The sequence below is a fragment of the Salmo trutta genome, chromosome 35 (assembly GCF_901001165.1).
Source record: "Salmo trutta chromosome 35, fSalTru1.1, whole genome shotgun sequence".
Classification (NCBI taxonomy): Eukaryota; Metazoa; Chordata; class Actinopteri; order Salmoniformes; family Salmonidae; genus Salmo; species Salmo trutta.
Window position 1 is genome coordinate 29,602,031 of NC_042991.1, and position 20,906 is coordinate 29,622,936.

Here is a 20,906-nt window from a genome sequence, read left to right on the forward strand (position 1 = left end):
AACAAGCTATGACAGGCCATGCCTCCGGGGAGGAGGGGACTGTGTGTGTGTGTGTGTGTGTGTGTGTGTGTGTGTGTGTGTGTGTGTGTGTGTGTGTGTGTGTGTGTGTGTGTGTGTGTGTGTGTGTGTGTGTGTGTGTGGAATCAACCACAGGCTATGGCTCCAGGTAGGAGGGGACTGTGTGTGAAAGGGGTGGGGTTTACTGTATAAGACTAAGTGAGAGTGTGTGTGCTCAAAGACTTCACAAGCAAGACGAGAACTATCAGAGTCCATGCGACCGACAGCAACACATCTTCCAACAACATCTCTCTCTTCATCAATCTTTTGGTCATAATATACATTATATATTCACTCTCTTGTAAATTCACTCCTGCTATAGCTTCCAAGACTGACGAGAGTTCAGGTAAGCAGAGTTTATTCATACAATGTTTTGTTTTAGTTTAAGGGGAGATGTGCAGTATTAGTATGGACTACAATATGTGCCAAGTGAGATTTCTGATAGTCATGGTGTTAAAAGTGGACAATATAGTTTTAAAATATATAATTTATCCAAATCAGTAACATGCATATATTTCTTGTCTAAGAAAGACGCACTATACACTAGATGAGAACGTCTTTAACCTTAAATCTAATCTATCTACAATTACATAAAACTTAAATAACAGGGAAGCCTATCTACTTCTGGAAAGTCCCATGAAAAATCACCCTTCTATTCCATGTTATCCAATGTGTTCAGTTTTATCCATAGGAGTAGTGTGTTTGAGCAAATTAGTACAACATTAGCGCCATTTATACCTGGTGCTGACATGCAGCTTGTGTCTGGATCAAATCCACGTTCTGATTGTGCCCACATTTTCAGACAGGTATAGACAATTAAAATATTAATTGTGAACTGATTTTGATGAAGTCTAAGTTTCAAATCTGTGTAAATTCAGGACGAAAGTCACATGTTAGCACCAGGTATAAGCAGGGTTATTCTGGGCAGGAGGACAGAAGAGAGTGGGACACATTCCAGGAAACAGGAGTCAATGCAGGAGCCCTGTTTATACCTGGTTCTGAGATGCAGCCTTTGTCTTGACCTTGTCCACATTCTGATTGTGCCAACATTTTTAGACACGTGTAGATGATCAAAGTAAATATTGTGATCTGATTGTGATCAGATCTTAAAAGTGTAAACAGACAAGATCAGGTCAAGACCAGGACGAAGGATGCATGTTAAGGTCAGGTATAAACAAGGCTTAGGAAATACTTGCATATTCATGAGTTAACCTTACAATTACACTCGATCAATATGGAAAGTGGTTGGGATTAGCACTGATGGCAGGATGGAAATACTCCATTAAGCGTTCATGAATACTCATTGTAACATTATTATCATATACATATGACCTCACTGAAATTATAAATAAGGAGTTGCAGTCAGTATCATAATAGGTGATTAATAATAAACTGGTCTTAAATACATCTAAAACTGAAAGCATTGTATTTGGTTCAAAATATTTTCTAAAACCTAAACCTTAGCTGGAGATGTGTATAAAGGGTGTGACCATTGAGCAAGTTAAGGGAGAAAAACTCCTAGATATAACATTGGATGGTCATGTATCATGTTCAAGCTCTTGGGACACATATGCTCCGGTCATCAATGTCTATTTTTTAATTTTTTAATTTAATAAATACTTTTGACAGTACTGTATGCTGTGGTTAAGGCTACGACAGCGCCAGTCCAATGAGTGGAGCTTACTCAGGTGTTCAAAAGCCATATCAGACTGAAAGATGAATGCTTCTTAGGTAGTTCTTTATGAGGTTCAGTTTAGAAAACGATCTATCTGCAGAAACGACAGTTACAGGGATGGTAAAACAGCTTGATTGCCGTACTAGCAACATCAGGGAAACATAAGTGAGTGGTGCTTCAAATAGAGCAGTTCTGCGACATCTTAAGCCTAATTGAGCCTCTCATTCTCCTTAATTGCCGGCCGCAACACGTTACGGAAAGAGATTAACTGTACAGGATGCTCTGGGGACAGATTGTCTGGATACTGAACAGCCCAAAATTTGTTGGTTGGATTTAATTTGATTTAATTTATCTTGAATATAGCCAGACAAACCCGCTGAGTAGTGGCTGAATTTATCCTCAAGCTGACTACTTTTTTTGTTAGGCTGTTTGATATGTAATTTGTATTAAAAGTTTATAAATAGCAGCTAAATAGCAACTAAATACAGTATATAGCTATATATAGTACACTAAATAATGAAACAATCCCTCGTAAACTAGTGTTTTGAGGGTGGATTGACTATTATTTGCAGTAGCGATTTTAGCATGTAAATCTATTTTTTATTTTATTTATTTATTTATTATTATTATTTATTTATTATTTTTTATTATTTATTACAAAAAACACAAGGAAGGGGTAACATAAAAGTATTAGAACATGAAGGACAAACAATACAGCATCAAGACACTGTCAAACATGTATCAGTCTTTCCGCAACAGAGCCATCCTTATGTGTGAGGGTGCGTGTGCATGATACTGATATAAAATATATGTCATAGTTTCCTTTTTCATGATCACAATCTTGTGAAACCCAACCCCTCCAAGATCCCCCCACAGTTCCCCAATAGCTTCCCTCAACCATTCGAGACCCCTCCCACAGTCCCCCTCCCCCGGAAGAAAAAAAAAAAATACAATGAATTCCATTCTCCACCCCCAAGAACCCCCCAATGCACCAACAACCAAGAGAATGAACTAAAGAGAAAAAAGGAAAAGACAGAAGAAAACAGCAAACAACAATACAAACAACAATGCAAAAATGATTAGTATTTAAAAATTTTTTTAAACAAATGACATCAAGGACAACTGAAATCATAACCACAATGCCTACTTTATATGTTTGTGTGCATGTCTGGCACTATTACATGTATGTGTGTGTTCTTGTATGTGTTTATTTGAATGAGAGTGTGTGTATATGCATATGTACAAACACCTGCATGGCATTAGCCTCAGGCAAACCGGCATTAGTTGTAAAAACACTGCCACTTAGTGTCATTCAAATGTACTTTTATTATGTTTTATTTAGACCTTTTTTCCTTTATCTTTTGACCATCATTCTCTCACACACACAGCAACTCCACTCCCACTTGTCTCCAATTCCACATACCAACCCTCAGCTTCCCTCAGCCCATCCCATCTATCTCTGCTGGCCACCCACTTCGTATTTCTACGCAACTCATATCTTTCAACTATGCTACGTTGTTTAACGTACAATTTCAATCTATCTAATTGAATAGAATCTACAGATTGCGTGTTGATGACAAATACTTTTACTAAGAGTATTAGAATATTAGTAATTGACTGACCCGGTCTCTCCAGATCTCCTAACAGTACTATTTCTAGGGTCAATTTTAGATCAATGCTATGCATTTTCAGCCATTCCTGAACCTGAGACCAGAAACAGGCTACCTGAGGGCAATACCAAAATAAATGGTCTATTGATTCTGTATCCTGCCAACAAAATCTATAGAGCTTTGATGATTTTATGCCCCAAATATTAAATATTTTGTTGGTGGCAAGAATTCTATATAATAATTTTAGCTGAAAAGCACGAAGTCTTGAATCTTGTGTTGTTTTATAGATATATCAACTCATACCATGGAATCGGTACATCAAAATTCTCTTTCCAACTATTTTGCAATCTTTATGGCACAGTTGTCAACATTCTGGTCCTCAAATGAAACTGGTATACTTTCCTATTTATGCTATTTTTATTCCTCCGCCAGTTTTGATCCTTTATATTGGGCAGACAGACCATTTCCCTACCTCCTCCCGCTGCCATCCGCCTCCTCCATTTTTGGGGTAATGCTGTAATCAATTGGTTGTACTCTTGGATTGAGCAGACCTTCCCGTACAATTCTGATAACTCCATGAAGGACATAACTCTACCATTACAATTTACAATATAATTTAAGAACAAAATACCCTTTTCAAACATCTTTCCCATAAATACAGGTATTTTATCAACCAGCACATAATATTTCAGCCATAATATTTGTTGTAATATTTGTTCTATCTTTTCAGGGGGATGAAATTGAAATTGTAACCAGCTCTGCAATGCTTGTTTGAAAAAGACAGATACTTTGAAAAAAGTATCATTTTCAATTAATCGAAAATGAGACATGGCAATCTGCACAAAGGCAAAAAGGCAATTTTGAAACAATGGATGAGCTTTTTTTTATTAATCTACTTGAGAACCATTTAGGGTTTAAATAAAACTTTTGAATGAGTGAGGCTTTTAGAGAGTGGTTTAGTGCTTTTATATTTAATAATCTCAACCCACCCAATTCATATTCATTATATAGATAGGCTCATTTTATTTTGTCTGCTTTAGCGTCCCAGACAAAGCAAAATATTTTTTTCTCATATGATTTGAAAAACGAATCATCAGGAGTAGGCAGCGCCATAAGTAAGTGAGTAAACTGCGATATGACTAAGGAGTTAATCAGGGCAATTTTTGCATAGACAGGTATTTATCTCTCCATGGTTGCAGGATCTTGGCTATTTTTACAAGTTTTCTATTGAAATTCATTGTGGAGAGCTTATTTATATATTTTGTGATATGAATACCGAGTACGTCTACTTCACCATCAGACCATTTTAAAGGTAAGCTGCAAGGTAATGTAAAAGTTGTATTTTTTAAGGATCAATACGTAATATTGTACACTTACCATAATTAGGTTTTAGTCCAGAGAGTACAGAAAAGTTATCTAGATCTTTAATGAGACATTGCAAGGATCTAGCTTGCCGACTTAACATAAAACTTGAGTCATCGGCATGAATGGACACCTTTGTTTTTAAGCCTTGGATTTCTAATCCTCTAATGTTGTTATTGGATCTGATTTTAATAGCTAGCATTTCGATGGCCATAACGAATAGATATGGTGACAGCGGACACCCTTGTTTAACTCCTCTTGACAATTCAAAACTCTCTGAGAAGTAGCCGTTATTTACTATTTTACACCTGGGGTTGCTATACATTATTTTTACCCATTTTATAAGAGAATTACTGAAATTGAAAAAATCCAGGCATTTATAAATAAAACCCAGTCTTACTTTATCAAATGCCTTTTCAAAATCCGCTATAAATACCATTCCTGGCTTCTTATATGTTTCATGATGTTCTATTATTTCTAGTAATTGTCGTATATTATCTCCAATGTATTGTCCATGTAAAAAACCTGTCTGATCAGGATGAACAATACCTGGTAAAAACCCTTTTAATTCTGAGTGCTATGCATTTTGCTAGTATTTTTGCATCACAACATTGAAGTGTAAGGGGCCTCCAGTTTTTTTAGATAGACCGAGTCTTTATATTTGCCATCTGGGTCTTGTTTTAATAATAGAGAAATCAGACCTTCCTGCTGAGTACCTGACAGACTACCATTTCTATAGGTGTAGTTAAAACAATCTAACAATGGAGCTTTTGGTATATAAAAAAATACTTGATATATCTCTACTGGTATGCCATCAAGCCCTGGGGTTTTTCCAGACTGAAAGGATTTAATAGCCTCAAAAAGTTCTTCCTCTGTAATTTGGCCTTCGCACTGATCTTTCTGTACATTTGTTAATTTTCCATTTTTGATATTATTTGGAAAGAATTCCTTACTGTAATCTTCATTCAGTGGGAGAAGATGAGATGTAAAAGAGAAAATCTGCCTAAAATAATTAGCTTCCTCTTTTAAAATATAATTCGGAGAATCATAGATGACTCCGTCTTCAGTAACGCGTTTCTGCAAATTATTTTTGTTAGCGTTCCTGTATTGGAGATTCAGGAAGAATTTTGTGAATTTTTCTCCATATTCCATCCAGTTTGCTTTATTTTTGTAATAGATTACATTAGACCATTCTTGAATAAGTTCCTCAAGTTCTTTTTGTTTTTCCTCTAACTTATTTTGTATCTCTGTAGTATCGTTTTTATTGCTATCTACCTGTACTATTAGTTAATGGATTTCACTTGTTAGTTTTGTTTCTTTAGCCAGAAACAGCTTTTTTATTATTGATGAATATTGAATTGAATGACCCCTGAACGTACATTTAATGGTATCCCAAACAATAAGGGGATTTGCTGAACCTATATTATACTGGAAAAATTCAGTTATACATTATTTTGTCTTAGTTAAAAATAAGTTGTCCTCCAGTAAACTTTGATTAAATTTCCAATATCCCCGTCCACGTGGAAAATCTACTAGAGTTATGTGAATGCCAATTAGATGATGATCCGATCGCATTCTGTCTCCTATTAAAACTTTTTTAAACTTTGATGCAAGAGAGAAAGAGACAAGAAAGTAGTCAAGATGACTAGCTTGATTATGTCTCCTCCGTGTATATCTCAATAGGTCGGGTTTTTTTAGTCTCCAAATATTCACTATTTCTAATGTGTCCATAATATTTGTGATTTCCTTAAGGGCACGGTGATGATAGTTTGTACCTTTACGGTCCATTGAGGTACTTAACACTGTGTTATTGTCTCCTACCATAATGATTAGATAATTTGTTGCCTGTAAGTTCAATAAATTGGTATAAATGTTTTCGAAGAAGTGTGGATCATCCTGATTTGGACCATATAGATTAATGAGCCAAATTTCTTTTTCGTTCACTTTTATTCAAAAGGATCCACCTTCCTTGCGAATCATTCCTGATTATTTGCACATTCAGATCGAAATTTTTGTTAATTAATATCATCACACCCTTTGAGTTCCTTTGTCCATGACAGAAAATTATTTCACCACCCCATTCCCTTTTCCACGCAACTTCATCTAAGGATGTAGAGTGAGTTTCCTGTAAACAGTATATGTTATATTCCTTTTCTTTTAGCCATGTAAAGACTGATCTTCTTTTTTATAATCTGCCAAACCATTACAATTATAACTAGCTATACTTATTTCACCCATGTAAATCTTTGTCGGCAAACAATTTTTTGGGGTGGGGGATGCATGCCAGCAAAACCACTAAACAATACATGAATTGTACTATAACGGTGACAAACTTTTCCCACAAACTGTTAGGGCCTACATAAAGCAAGTTGTCCCAATAGCATAGTCCCAACAGCAGGCCGAACACCTTACCACCACTATACCTGGCTAACAGCGGGGCCTTGTCTGGCAGCGAAACAGTTCATTCAGTCTCATTTACTGCCATTAAAAGAACAGCTGATATGGTTGAATTGTTTAAACAAATGTGGTTTCTGGGGCTAAGCTGCCTGCCATCCAGGACCTCTACACCTGGCGGTGTCAGAGGAAGGCCCTAAAAATTGTCAAAGACCCCAGCTACCCCAGTCATAGACTGTTCTCTCTACTACCGCATGGCAAGCGGTACCGGAGTACCAAGTCTAGGACAAAAAGGCTTCTCAACAGTTTTTATCCCTAACCCATAAGACTCCTGAACAGGTAATCAAATGGCTACCCGGACTATTTGCATTGTGTGCCCCCCCAACCCCTCTTTTTATGCTGCTGCTACTCTCTGTTTATCATATATGCATAGTCACTTTAACTATACATTCATGTACATACTACCTCAATTGGGCCGACCAACCAGTGCTCCTGCACATTGGCTAATCGGGCTATCTGCATTGTGTCCCGCCACCCACCACGCCAACCCCTCTTTTACGCTACTGCTACTCTCTGTTCATCATATATGCATAGTCACTTTAACCATATCTCCATGTACATACTACCTCAATCAGCCTGACTAAGCGGTGTCTGTATGTAGCCTCGCTACTTTTATAGCCTCGCTACTGTATATAGCCTGTCTTTTTACTGTTGTTTTATTTCTTTACTTACCTATTGTTCACCTAACACCTTTTTTCACTATTGGTTAGAGCCTGTAAGTAAGCTTTTCACTGTAAGGTCTACACCTGTTGTATTCGGCGCACGTGACGAATAAACTTTGATTTGATTTGGTTCTACTGACAATTGAGATGTACAAACTATGGCATAAGGGGACGACAAGTGGATAAGAGGCAATCTGTAATTTCGATTAAGACATTAATGAGTGAGCTAGGACGGATGTAAATCATGTAATCAATATAACTATTTGTTCAGTGCTTTTGAAATGTACAGGACAGAATTTAGAACATTGGCCATTCTTACAGTGTTCTTCGTGTACACCAAGTCAGAACCGTAGGATAAATAAAGGGGGCATATAAGCAGACAATGAAAGCTCTTACAATATTCGATGATTACATTTCTCTAAAACAGTTTATAGGCTACATGTGCACCACCAAGTCAGAACAGTAGGCGAAATTAAGAGGAGAAATTGACCAAATTATTAGGGTGAGGCACATGGGCTACAAACAGCTTACTACACAACATACACTTAGTATTACTTTCTTAGCTACAGTATACATATCTCCCTGGCATATTACATCATTTATGCAGCGGCATACAAGACATTTTTGGACTCATCTTGTTGTGCTGTGCTCTCTTGAACAGGAAGATGCGCGGCGGTTTTGTCATCAAACATTGTCATCAAAGTCTGGTTATTCTTTCGATTTGTGGTGCTTTCAAGACAACTGGGAACTTGGTAAAAAAACAAGGTCGAATCATGATGACGTCAGTGATCTAGAAAGAGGCTCGAGTTCCCGACAATTCCGAGTTCGATGACCGTTCAAAACTTAGTGGGATCTCGTTTTTTCCCGAGTTCCATGTTGTATTGAACTCACTGAAGTCAGATTTCCCAGTTCTGAGTTAACAGTTGTTTTTAGCGTGGCAGAAATCATGCTGGATTGACAGAATGGCCAATGATGAATGTTTATCATTTAAACTTGGAAAAGAGACCCTTAAAACGAGATTTGGGACCACACAGCCACTCCTCTGTATAGCAGGCTAGTGATTGCTTTGCAATGCTTGCAGTTGGCCACTGATTCCTTCCAAACCACTCATTGTTGAATTTGCAATTTCCAACTTGTTGTGTAATGTTTATGTCCAATGGCTGATGAGCACCAATACGTTTTATCTATAATTTCTCTTCATTATTTCTCTTCATATGATAAGGATTAAAAAGGATTTGCCAGTAGATTGTGGACTTCATTCATGATGATGACTGCTAGCTCAGATTTTGAAAGTTTGATGTTGACATGATCAGTCCAATCAAAGCTACTGTAGATATAACGTGATTTGACATAATTTTTTCTGTGGCCAATGACCTTGAGCCTTCTTGAATGGGCACTTCTAATCTAATTGCCATGGCAGCACCCAAGGGGCTTGAATATTCGACCTCTACCCTTAGATTTAACAGGGACGTAGTGTCCCCAGGAGTGACAGAACACTGAGCCAATCACGGTGCAGCTAGAGAACATTACCAACCCCTACACTCCGTATTTTCCGCTGGCTGCCCTACCACCGACAGAAAGCACTGAGCTAAGCTGAAACACCTGCCTTTTGGAGCTTCCTTACTCAAGAAAGCCAAAAAGAGACCATGTTTGTATGCTGCTTTATTAACTCAATTATTATAATAATGTTTTTGTTTACATTGTTTGCAAATTGATATGTGACACTTATTAATGCCAAAATAACATGCAAAACAGGCAACCCCCCCAAAATAATGTGTGGCTAAAAACAGGTGGGGCTCTGCACTGAATGATGGGTCGCCACTGATTATTTGGCATTAATAGACTGGTTTTACAAACAACTTTCCACCCAAGCTGGGAGAGAGTGCGAGGACGGCTCATGTCATGCAGGGTCAGGTACAATCTGCAATGTTTGAATTTCCAACTTTAATTAGCCTATTGAACAAGTCATTATATTATTGCCAGAAGCCAACAGTCTAAAAATGGCAACATTGCGACACATTGTATAGATTGTGAAATGTTATTCTTAACATGAGAAAATTACGACCAAATAGGTCTACCAATAAACATTTAGCCATTAGCCAAAGCAAAGCTAAACATAACATTCGGGGTCCAGAGAAACTGTCTGACTCCAGTGGCAACACACAGTATTATACAGAGCCATGATTGCATGGAACTTCCTTTCATCACCAATTACTCAAGCAAACAGCAAAATTACCTTTAAAAAAAAGATTTAACAGCATTTAATGGAACGTCGGGGACTGTAAGGGGACACACAAAAACACACACACATAGACAGACACATCCTTGTTTTTACTATAATGTTTTATTTGTTGTATTGTTTGTATATCGTTGTATTTTAATTTCTGTGACTGTCCTTGTCTATCAGTGTATCAGTGTTTTGTTACTTGTCATGTTTTGTGTTTTTTTGTGGACTCCAGGAAGAATAGCTGCTGCTTTGGCAAAAGCTAATGGGGATCCAAAAATATCAATATAGCTTTGGTACCATTTAAGTCGAAAAGTTACCTACCAAAATGCTGCACTGATCTGAACGTATAGAGAGCAGGGATGGGACTAATCTCATGCTGTCTCTCTGTCTGTCCAATAAGGCCATGTTTATAAACACATACATTGTTCATCTATGTCATTTACAATAAAAACCAACACAAACATAACCAACACAAATATATATATATATTTTTTTAATCAAAATCCCACTTTCGATAATAAAAACAATTTAAAAAATCAAGCCAACACAGATGCACTGATGGTCAAATTAGTTTATTCCGATTATTTATGCGTATAACAAACAATATCTTATGTAATTTTCAGCTTTATAAATGCATAGAACAGCCCCCTTCAGTTTTAATGGACACCCTTGGAAGAGGTTGACAGGAAGTGGGAGTCATGAAGCAGAGAAGGCTGCATCCCAAATGGTACCCTATTCCCTATATAGCACTACTGTTGACCAGAGCCTATAGGGTAGTGCACTATGTAGGGAATAGGGTGCCATTTAGGACAAAGACGCAATGAGAGTGGATGTGAGGGAAGGGACTGGATATGAAAGGCTTTAGCTTGTACAGACAGACACCTGAATAACAGGATTGTGACTGTGAAACACCTCTCTCTTTGTGCTGTTCTCCTTTGGGAATGTTTTTTTGATCTGTGATAATAGCCTGTCCAGGGGAGACAGGTGTAGAAAGCCTCCAAGCTGTTGGCAACAAACAGACATTAGCTTGCAAGGTACGCACGTTACCTGTACCTCCCATGGGTTACATTGATGTGATGGCAACCCAGGCTAAACAGACTATCTAGACATCCACACAATCCATCCAATGAAATCGTAAGATTACTAATGATCCTCTCTTATACAATATGGAGAATATCAATAGGAGTACTTTGTAGGATTCCCTTCCATTTACAATGACCTTTTTCATCAAGAAATATTGAGAAAACCTCATTGTGGAAAACCAACCCTATAAGTCAAATAGTCCATACCACAACCTAGCAAACACAGTAGACTTTGCTTTTATTGCATGCACTGTACTAGAGAGGCACTGTACTACAGATTTACACCATGGCCTCTCCTCACACTCCCGTCTGGTTCCTCCCATGCAGCACGGGGCACGAGGGGGACAAGGCGTTGGTGGCGATGGCCTCGTGGTTCAGTTGGAGCAGCGAGTCGGACTACCGGAGTCCGCGGCGGGACCCGTCTGACGTGGTCACGGACACCCTGATGCTGGAGCTCAACTGGCAGCTGAAGGAGGCCGAGAGGATGCAGCGTGAGAGGGACAGCGAGTACCGGCGCCTCCAGACTGGCGTAGACTACAGCTGGCTGGTCAACACGCCACGCAACACCTACGACGTGTTACCTGGTGAGAAGCTGGGCCTGGAGGACCTGTGCTCCAAGGTGCATCCATCCTACTGCGGAGCTGTCATACTGAGGTGAGTAACCTTTGACCTTAGTTGTTTCTGTACTTAACCCTCTAACCTGACGTATGAGAGAGAGAGAGAGAGAGAGAGAGAGAGAGAGAGAGAGAGAGAGAGAGAGAGAGAGAGAGAGAGAGAGAGAGAGAGAGAGAGAGAGAGAGAGAGAGAGAGAGAGAGAGAGAGAGAGAATCAACAGGAGCAAGGGTACTGGTGGGGGCTGACCTATTTGAAGGCCTAAGAACTTATCAGCCTAATCTGAGAGGAGTAAGTATCCCATCTCTATGGGAAGACAGAGGGGCCACCATTAAATATCCTATCTGCTAGCGGCCAGCCAACGAGCAAGGGACTCGAGAGCACTGATGCTGTCACAAAAGCATGGTGGAAAAGCAGAGAGAAGCTCTTCTGATATAATAGGCTTGTTTGGATCAAAGGTTTTTCAAGTGCATTAGTGATAGCACGTTGTGGTGGTACAGTGGCGATGGTAAACGCTGCTGAGCGAATAGTACGAGCTCATCTCCTTCCCACGCATGTACTCTCTGAACCCTCCATGAGAAAACTAAACGCCCACGTAGTTTCTCTCCTGTGAATATAACTAGGCAAAGTGAAAAAAAGCTATCGATTACAGCGGATGGCTTAAGGTCTCTTGGTTTGTACTATTTTGAAATCTATAGATAAGTCATCCATTTATCTTGATGCATATGTATTGGGGGAGGTTTGGAACCACACTCACGTGATGAGTCCTGAAGACTTGCGTTGGCTTCTTGTATGAATGCCTAGGCTTGAGCTTGGTGGGCTAACAGTCTTGTGGTGCGCAAGATACCTGGGTTTGAACCCTGGCTGAGTAACATGAAGACCTGTGTTGGCTCTCTGAGTTAATTCCTAGGCTTTAGCTCAGGGGCCTAACCTAAACACAGCCACCCGACCAGTCACACATGGGTCTAGCTGAGACCGATTTGACTTCTCTCTTTGATATCCAGGTTCCGCCAGGTGGTGACTGAGAACGAGCCGGAGGTGCAGGAGGTGTCTTCCCTTTTCCGCACAGTCGTCCTCGAGGCCTTGGACCGCATGAGGGAGGAGCAGGAGGCGCAGCGGCTCTCGCGCCAGTGGAACAACAAACGGGCCATGAGCATGTCTCTTATGAACTTCAAGTCACGCGTCAAGATCAACCCTTTTGGCAGCACCTTGGGCCTGACCTCGACTGGAGGGGGAGGGGAGGGTGTGTGCGAGCTGAAGACGGTGTCAGAAGACGTGGAGAAGGCACTGGAGGAAAGGGCTGACAGGTCCCAGAGGGTGTGGAGCATGCCCAACTTCAGACACAAAGGGCTGTACGCTACCAAGGCCGTCTGAGCTGGGGATCCACAGGACAGTGTTGTGGTTCAGTGGAGGATAGAGCGACGCTAGTGAGAGGTAGCCTACACTAAACCCCTGGAACCTGCCCAGTCTGCTTTGAACAAGAATGAGGAGAAATAGGAGACGTCTCTCCCATCCTCTCCTTCAGCAGTGTGGGGTCATCCACTATTGAAAGCTTTTGACTTATGAATTTGATATGGGGAGCTATGCTAAGGATATTTCACAATGTTTTGACATTTTCAGACACATTCTTTGCTGTACCTTTATTGTAAATGATAGTTTCTAAGAAAATTGTGTTGCTTTCTTTATAACAACATAATACTCCGGAGCTACATGTACTTCAATTGTAGTTAACCAATGAGACTTACACATGAAACAATCAACAAGTTCTGTTTTTTTCTCAAGCATTTTTTTGGCACTGTGAAGTGCTGCTAATCATGGCTTTTTAGAGACCTTTTAATAACTTGAAAAATCAACAGTAAACTGACTGCTCTATTAGAGTGGTTACCATGACATTGTAGATTATATCAATCTTCTTTCTAACTCTATACCGTTGGAATACAGTGCATCTTGATCTCTTTGTGTTGTCGGTCTTACTTTATTGCTATTGACTTATCAGCAAAATACAATTTCTGTGCAAATATTTCAAATCACTTTCTTATGGCAATTTCTCAGGAGAAAAGCATAAAAATCCACATCTAAGCTAAGTGGTAAGCACAAAGGCACCGTTTTATTGCTCAGCAACCAAGGTTGAGGAGCCTGGGCTATTTGCTTTGTCCAATAAGATTGACAAAGCCTGGATACAGGACAAACTGTGTCTCATAAGATGGCAGCAATAATTCATACACAATGGGAATGGATGGTTTATTGTACTGGAACATTTCAGATGACTATTGTAAAGAATCTCTATAACAGCAGCAGTTTATTGCTGTTGAGAGAAGAGCTGTTTTATTGGGTGGACTGTCGCAGTTTGCCACATCAAGTGGGCTTCACAAAATATATAAAGCTCATCCAAAATAATATTGATTTATTGTATTACATGTGATGACATCCAGTTTCCAGTCTCAGATTTGTACATACTATACATTGTTCTCTGATAATCAGTATATCTAACAATAATTACATTCCAGGGGGCTCGAGTTTAGCTGCAGGACTGTTTTGGACCTTCTTAAAACAACTAGAAAAACATAGATCATCATCAAACACAATGCAATGCCGGACTGGTGTTCTATTTGACAGATTACGTTACAATAAAATGTACCCAAATCTCTTTGTTCATCAGACCTGGGTTCAAATAGTATTTGCTTTCAAATACTTTAAGCGCTTGAGCCTGAAGGCGTGAAAGATGGACGGGTTGGCACTTTTCCTTTTGTTCCATTGTGCCGGGCAAGTTTAATCAACTGAAGTACTTAAAGGAAAACCGATACTATTTGAACCCAGGTATGTTGTTCATCACTCAGATCTTTGCTGATCTGTAGTCTCCACCACAGCAACACTGTTCTAACTTGCTTAGCAACACCTTGTGCAGCAAACATACTGAAAAAAGGTCAGTGACTGGCTCCTTTGATGTTATAGTAAAATTACAATTCTAAAAAGACCAAACAAACAGACATCAGTTACAAACAGTGTGAAGCACAAGAGGTTGGTGGCACCTTAATTGGGGAGGACGGGCTTGTGGTAATGGCTGGGGAGGATGGGCTTGTGGTAATGGCTGGAGTGGAATTGCTGGAATGGCATCAAATACACATGGTTTGATGCCATTCCATTGGCTCCATTCCAGCCATTATTATGAGCCGTTCTCCCTTCAGCAGCCTCCACTGGTCTGAAGAAAGGGGCCGACAACCACAGGAGTGACAGCACGCTTTTTCTAAAAGAGAGACATGGCACATTCTGTCATTTTGAAATAACAGGCCATGTCCCACATCTCTTGCAGTGATGATAATAATAACCCTGTAAATGGATGTTAGTTCAGAGCTTTATCAAAAGGGTCGTCTTTCCCTGAGTTCTGTTCTGGACAAAAATTGGAAGGTTCTGGAACATAACCAACGATGACGGCCTTTGCATTACAACGTGGAGTTGAGGAACTCGAGCAGTTCGGCGCGATTCTTGTCCCTCTGTTGAAACAATGTGTAGTATGCATACGTTTACATTTTAGAGAGACTTACAATCAGTGCTTTCAACTATGGTAGGTAAAATAACCTTCACTTTTCATAATCATTGTAAGTAAAAACCTTCATGCATCACACTCATACACACCAGCTTGTCTTTCTTTGACTTCTTCAATTTCATCTTGATCTTCTTTCCTGTGATTATGCTGTACTTGCTTTTTCTCCTCCTCTCCTTTAAATACTGAAAGATAGATTTTTCATTTCAAAATGACAGCTTTCAGAAAGCTTCAAACCACTGGTATGGATGTAGCTAACTTGGTTAAGGATAAATAGTCCCATAAATGTATTCTACCTTGGAGATCTGAATAGGTCCAGGTCCAGCACTTTCCTCCTCTGGTGTCATTTTCTTGTCCTTCTTTCGTTTGTGCTTCTTCTCCTTTTTCCCTTTCTATAAAAAAAAGGAGTTAAAACAGAGGACACTTTACGTAAGTCACAAACCACACCTTTAACAAAATAAATACTGAAAACTGAATATTTGAAGAAAAATACCTTGTGTTGTTTTTCCTTTTTCCTTTTCATAGAATTCCTTCTGGATTTGCTGCGGGAATCTAGACAGGAGAAAGCAAAATCTAACTGAAACACGGTCCTTCAGGCTTTGACTATTATCTATACAGGGCTCTACAGTGCTACCATTTTGGGGACATATGCTCCAAAATATTTTGTTGTTCTACCTGGAATTTTTATTTGGGAGCTCCAGTGCCCCTAGATGAAAAAGAAAAAAAAATCACCCTGTTAATAATCGTTGTAATGATTTCTTCCCTGTCCCACAGCCTCGGAAGTATGCAAACGTGGTAGCACAGAAAGAAAGGACAAGAGAGAGCTTCTTCAGAAGATGTGCTTCAAAAGTAGCTAGGATTCATATAGGCACAATGTAGCCTACATCTCAATCTTAAAAATCTATTTGCTTGTGCTCCTAAACTCTGTATTTTGTAATTGCTGGCAATTACTTTCATTAATACCTCAAATATTTTTCATTGTGCTCCTGAATTTCTTTGTGTGCTGCTACATTATTCAATTTAGGAGCACATGTAACTGTAGAGCCCTGAAATAATATGGTCATCTTTCATATACAGTGCATTCAGAAAGTATTCAGACGCCTTCACTTTTTCCACATTTTGCTACGTTACAGCCTTATTCTAATATGGATCAAATTTTAAAAAATCCTCATCAATCACACAATACCCCATAATGACGAAGTGATAGGGACTGGGAGATTAGTCAGGATCAAGGGAAAGATAAACAGAGCAAAATACAGAGAGATCCTTGATGAAAACCTGCTCCAGAGCACTCAAGACCTCAGACTGGGGCGAAGATTCACCTTCCAACAGGACAACAATCCTAAGCACACAGCCAAGAGAACGCAGGAGTGGCTTTGGGACAAGTCTCTGAATGTCCTTGAGTGGCCCAGCCAGAGCCTGGACTTGAACCCGATCAAACATCTCTAGAGAGACTTGAAAATAGCTCTGCAGCGATGCTCCCCATCCAACCCGACAGAGCTTGAGAGGATCAGCAGAGAAGAATTGGAGAAACTCCCCAAATACAGGTGTGCCAAGTAGAGGTCGACCGATTAATCGGAATGGCCGATTAATTAGGGCCGATTTCAAGTTTTCATAACAATCGGAAATCGGTATTTTTGGACGCCGATTTGGCCGATTATTTAACTAGGCAAGTCAGTTAAGAACACATTCTTATTTTCAATGACGGCCTAGGAACGGTGGGTTAACTGCCTTGTTCCGGGGCAGAACGACAGATTTTTACCTAGTCAGCTCGGGGTTTCAATCTTGCAACCTTACGGTTAACTAGTCCAACGCTCTAACCACCTGCTTTACATTGCACTCCACGAGGAGCCTGCCTGTTACGCGAATGCAGTAAGAAGCCAAGGTAAGTTGCTAGCTAGCATTAAACTTATCTTATAAAAAACAATCAATCAATGATAATCACTAGTTAACTACACATGGTTGATGATATTACTAGTTTATCTAGCCTGTCCTGCATTGCATATAATTTCTTAGGTACACGTTGCTCCAACCATAAACATCAATGCCTTTCATAAAATCAATACACAAGTATATATTTTTAAACCTGCATATTTAGTTAATATTGCCTGCTAACATGAATTTCTTTTAACGAGGGAAAATGTGTCACTTCTCTTGCAAACAGAGTCAGGGTAGTCTGGGTATATGCAGCAGTTTGGGCCGCCTGGCTCGTTGCGAACTGTGAAGACTATTTCTTCCTAACAAAGACAGCCGACAGCCAAACGGGGGATGATTTAACAAAAGAGCATTTGCGATAAAAGCACAATTGTTTCACGACTGTACTTAACCATAAACATTAATGCCTTTCTTAAAATCAATACACAGAAGTATTTATTTTTTAAACCTGCATATTTAGCTAAAAGAAATCCAGGTTAGCAGGCAATATTAACCAGGTGAAATTGTGTCATTTTGCATTCATTGCACGCAGAGTCAGGGTATATGCAACAGTTTGGGCCGCCTGGCTCGTTGCGAACTAATTTGCCAGAATTTTACGTAATTATGACATAACATTGAAGGTTGTGCAATGTAACAGCAATAATTAGACTTAGGGATGCCACCCGTTAGATAAAATAAGGAGCGGTTCCGTATTTCACTGACAGGAAAAACGTTTTGTTTTCGAGATGATAGTTTCCGGATTCGACCATATTAATGACCTAAGGCTCGTATTTCTGTGTGTTATTATGTTATAATTAAGTCTATGATTTGATAGAGCGGTCTGACTAAGCGATGGTAGGCAGCAGCAGGCTCGTAAGCGTTCATTCAAACAGCACTTTCGTGCGTTTGCCAGCAGCCCGTTTATGACTTCAAGCCTGTCAACTCCCAAGATTAGGCTGGTGTAACCGATGTGAAATGGCTAGCTAGTTAGCCGGGTGCGCACTAATAGCATTTCAAATGTCACTCGCTCTGAGACTTGGAGTAGTTTTCCCCCTTGCTCTACATGGGTAACACTGCTTCGAGGGTGGCTGTTGTCGATGTGTTCCTGGTCTGAGTCCAGGTAGGAGCGAGGAGAGGGACTGAAGCTTTACTACACTGGCAATACTAAAGTGCCTATAAGAACATCCAATAGTCAAAGGTATATGAAATACAAATCGTATAGAGAGAAATAGTCCTATAATTCCTATAATAACTACAACCTAACACTTCTTACCTGGGAATATTGAAGACTCATGTTAAAAGGAACCACCAGCTTTCATATGTTCTCATGTTCTGAGCAAGGAACTTAAACGTTAGCTTTTTTACAAGGCACATATTGCACTTTTACTTTCTTCTCCACTTTGTTTTTGCATTATTTAAACCAAATTGAACATGATTCATTATTTATTTGAGGCTAAATTGATTTTATTGATGCATTATATTAAGTTAAAATAAGTGTTCATTCAGTATTGTTGTAATTGTCATTATTACAAATAAATAAATAAAAACCGGCCGATTAATCGGTATCGGCTTTTTTGGGCCCCCAATAATCGGTAGCGGCGGTGAAAAATCATAATCGGTCGACCTCTAGTGCCAAGCTTGTAGCGTCATACCCAAGAAGACCCAAGGCTGTAATCGCTTCAAGTTGCTTCAACAAAGTACTGAATAAAGGGTCTGAATACTTATGTAAATGTAATATATTTGAAATACATTTGCAAAAATGTATAAAAACAGTTTTTGCTTTGTCAATATGGGACAGTGTGTGTAGATTGATGAAAGAAAAAAACAATTTAATCAATTTTAGAATAAGGCTGTAACGTAACAAAATGTGGAAAAAGTGAACGGGTCTGAAAACTTTCCGAAAGCACTGTACATGCGCTTCTTTAAACTACGGGACAAGTACTGGCACACTCACCACTGCTGCTGGAACTACTCCTACTGTGGGATGAAGAGCGGGATGAGGATGAGGAGGATGACGATGATGAGCTGGATGAGGAAGATGATCTACTGCGGCTCCGTTTCGTTTTCCTTTTTTCTTTCCCTTCAATAGAAAAATACAAGAGAACAGTGACTATTTACCATGAGTCCAAGGTAGGCGCACGCACACACACACACACTTGTGGTACCCGTGTGGCTCAGTTGGTAGAGCATGGTGTTTGCAACGCCAGGGTTGTGGGTTCGATTCCCACAGGGGACCAGTACGGGAAAAAAATGTACGAAATATATGCATTCACTACTGTAAGTCACTCTGGATAAGAGCGTCTGCTAAATGACTAAAATGTAAATGTAAAATGTAATCAGTTAATAAGTGATCACAATAGACCATTAAATGACCTGTGCTTGTAGATCTTCTGTCATTTCCTCTTGTGGCAGACTCAGTACTTCTTCTGTCATTTCCTCTTGTGGCAGACTCAGTACTTCTGCCATTTCCTCTTGTGGCAGACTCAGTACTTCTGCCATTTCCTCTTGTGGCAGACTCAGTACTTCTGCCATTTCCTCTTGTGGCAGACTCAGTACTTCTTCTGTCATTTCCTCTTGTGGCAGACTCAGTACTTCTTCTGTCATTTCCTCTTGTGGCAGACTCTGTACTTCTTCTGTCATTTCCTCTCGTGGCAGACTCTGTACTTCTTCTGTCATTTCCTCTTGTGGCAGACTCTGTACTTCTTCTGTCATTTCCTCTTGTGGCAGACTCTGTACTTCTTCTGTCATTTCCTCTTGTAGCAGACTCTGTACTTCTGTCATTTCCTCTTGTGACAGACTCAGTACTTCTTCTGTCATTTCCTCTTGTGGCAGACTCTGTACTACTTCTGTCATTTCCTCTTGTGGCAGACTCAGTACTTCTGTCATTTCCTCTTGTGACAGACTCAGTACTTCTGTCATTTCCTCTTGTGGCAGACTCAGTACTTCTGTCATTTCCTCTTGTGGCAGACTCAGTAGTAGTACTTTTTCTTTCATAACTTCTTATACTGGACTCACTTTTCACGTTGTCTACTTTGCTGGACTAACAAAGACAAAGTAAAGGGTAATGCCTTGTAAATCTGTTTGCATTGTGAGCCCAAACATCTATCATAAACCCGTCAGATTTTAAACACAGATCATCAGTAGCGTTATTTAGCTAGCTAATTAGCATTCCTAAATGCAAAACAAGTTGCTAGCCCGATAACGTTAGTTACCTAGGTACTTACCATGGTGGCTGTTGTCTCGACAAAAAGAGGCGAATGCAATAAAAAGTTGCTGTTTATCAAAGTGATATTCTCTACACAATTATTAACAATACTTTATCGATTGTACTTATTTGTCAATATGGCTGTAAGAGATAACTGGCTGGCTACTCTGCTGACAACACGATTGAGCCATTTTGCATCCCACAATGCACCATTGATTTCTTAAAGCAACACCGCAATGTTTTAAACAGCAATATAATTCCATTTCTATGGTTGTAAACCTCGGTGGGCTCAAATATTATTTTAGCATTTCACGGTTTGGAAGAGGTAAGGCAATAACACTGTATTTCCGTAACAAAAACAACATTCAATAGAAAGAGAGAAAAAAACCTATCCCTAATAGGATACAGTCACTGGATACTGCATACACAAGTCATGAATCTACAAAATCATTCAGTGACAGTAATAATGCTCCTCGTGCAGAATCAACCTGACCTTTCAACCCCT

The 20,906-nt window shown here is 39.6% G+C and overlaps 2 protein-coding genes across 5 annotated transcripts; one reads left to right on the forward strand and one right to left on the reverse strand.

Annotated features, from left to right (window-relative positions):
• The first annotated feature begins 257 nt into the window (after positions 1-257).
• Positions 258-13,696, forward strand: rd3 (retinal degeneration 3, GUCY2D regulator). Of its 2 annotated transcripts, XM_029734140.1 has the most exons (3): positions 258-403; positions 11,457-11,783; positions 12,746-13,696. In XM_029734140.1, the coding sequence occupies exons 2-3, from the start codon at positions 11,491-11,493 to the stop codon at positions 13,113-13,115; spliced, it is 663 nt and encodes a 220-aa protein (XP_029590000.1). In that variant the 5' UTR covers positions 258-403; positions 11,457-11,490; the 3' UTR covers positions 13,116-13,696. The 2 variants fall into 2 exon arrangements, with proteins under 2 accessions (XP_029590000.1, XP_029589999.1); XM_029734139.1 differs by lacking the exon at positions 258-403 and having other exon boundaries at positions 10,821-11,783.
• Positions 13,697-13,968: 272 nt separating this feature from the next.
• On the reverse strand, positions 13,969-20,615 carry si:ch211-22i13.2 (uncharacterized protein DDB_G0271670). Of its 3 annotated transcripts, none has more exons than XM_029734138.1 (8): positions 20,421-20,614; positions 20,152-20,236; positions 19,570-20,085; positions 19,151-19,276; positions 15,776-15,834; positions 15,579-15,674; positions 15,375-15,467; positions 13,969-15,232 (listed from the first exon to the last, which is right to left on the reverse strand). In XM_029734138.1, the coding sequence occupies exons 1-8, from the start codon at positions 20,421-20,423 to the stop codon at positions 15,182-15,184; spliced, it is 1,029 nt and encodes a 342-aa protein (XP_029589998.1). In that variant the 5' UTR covers positions 20,424-20,614; the 3' UTR covers positions 13,969-15,181. The 3 variants fall into 3 exon arrangements, with proteins under 3 accessions (XP_029589998.1, XP_029589997.1, XP_029589996.1); XM_029734137.1 differs by having other exon boundaries at positions 19,570-20,118; XM_029734136.1 differs by having other exon boundaries at positions 19,570-20,236; positions 20,421-20,615.
• Positions 20,616-20,906: the final 291 nt, after the last annotated feature.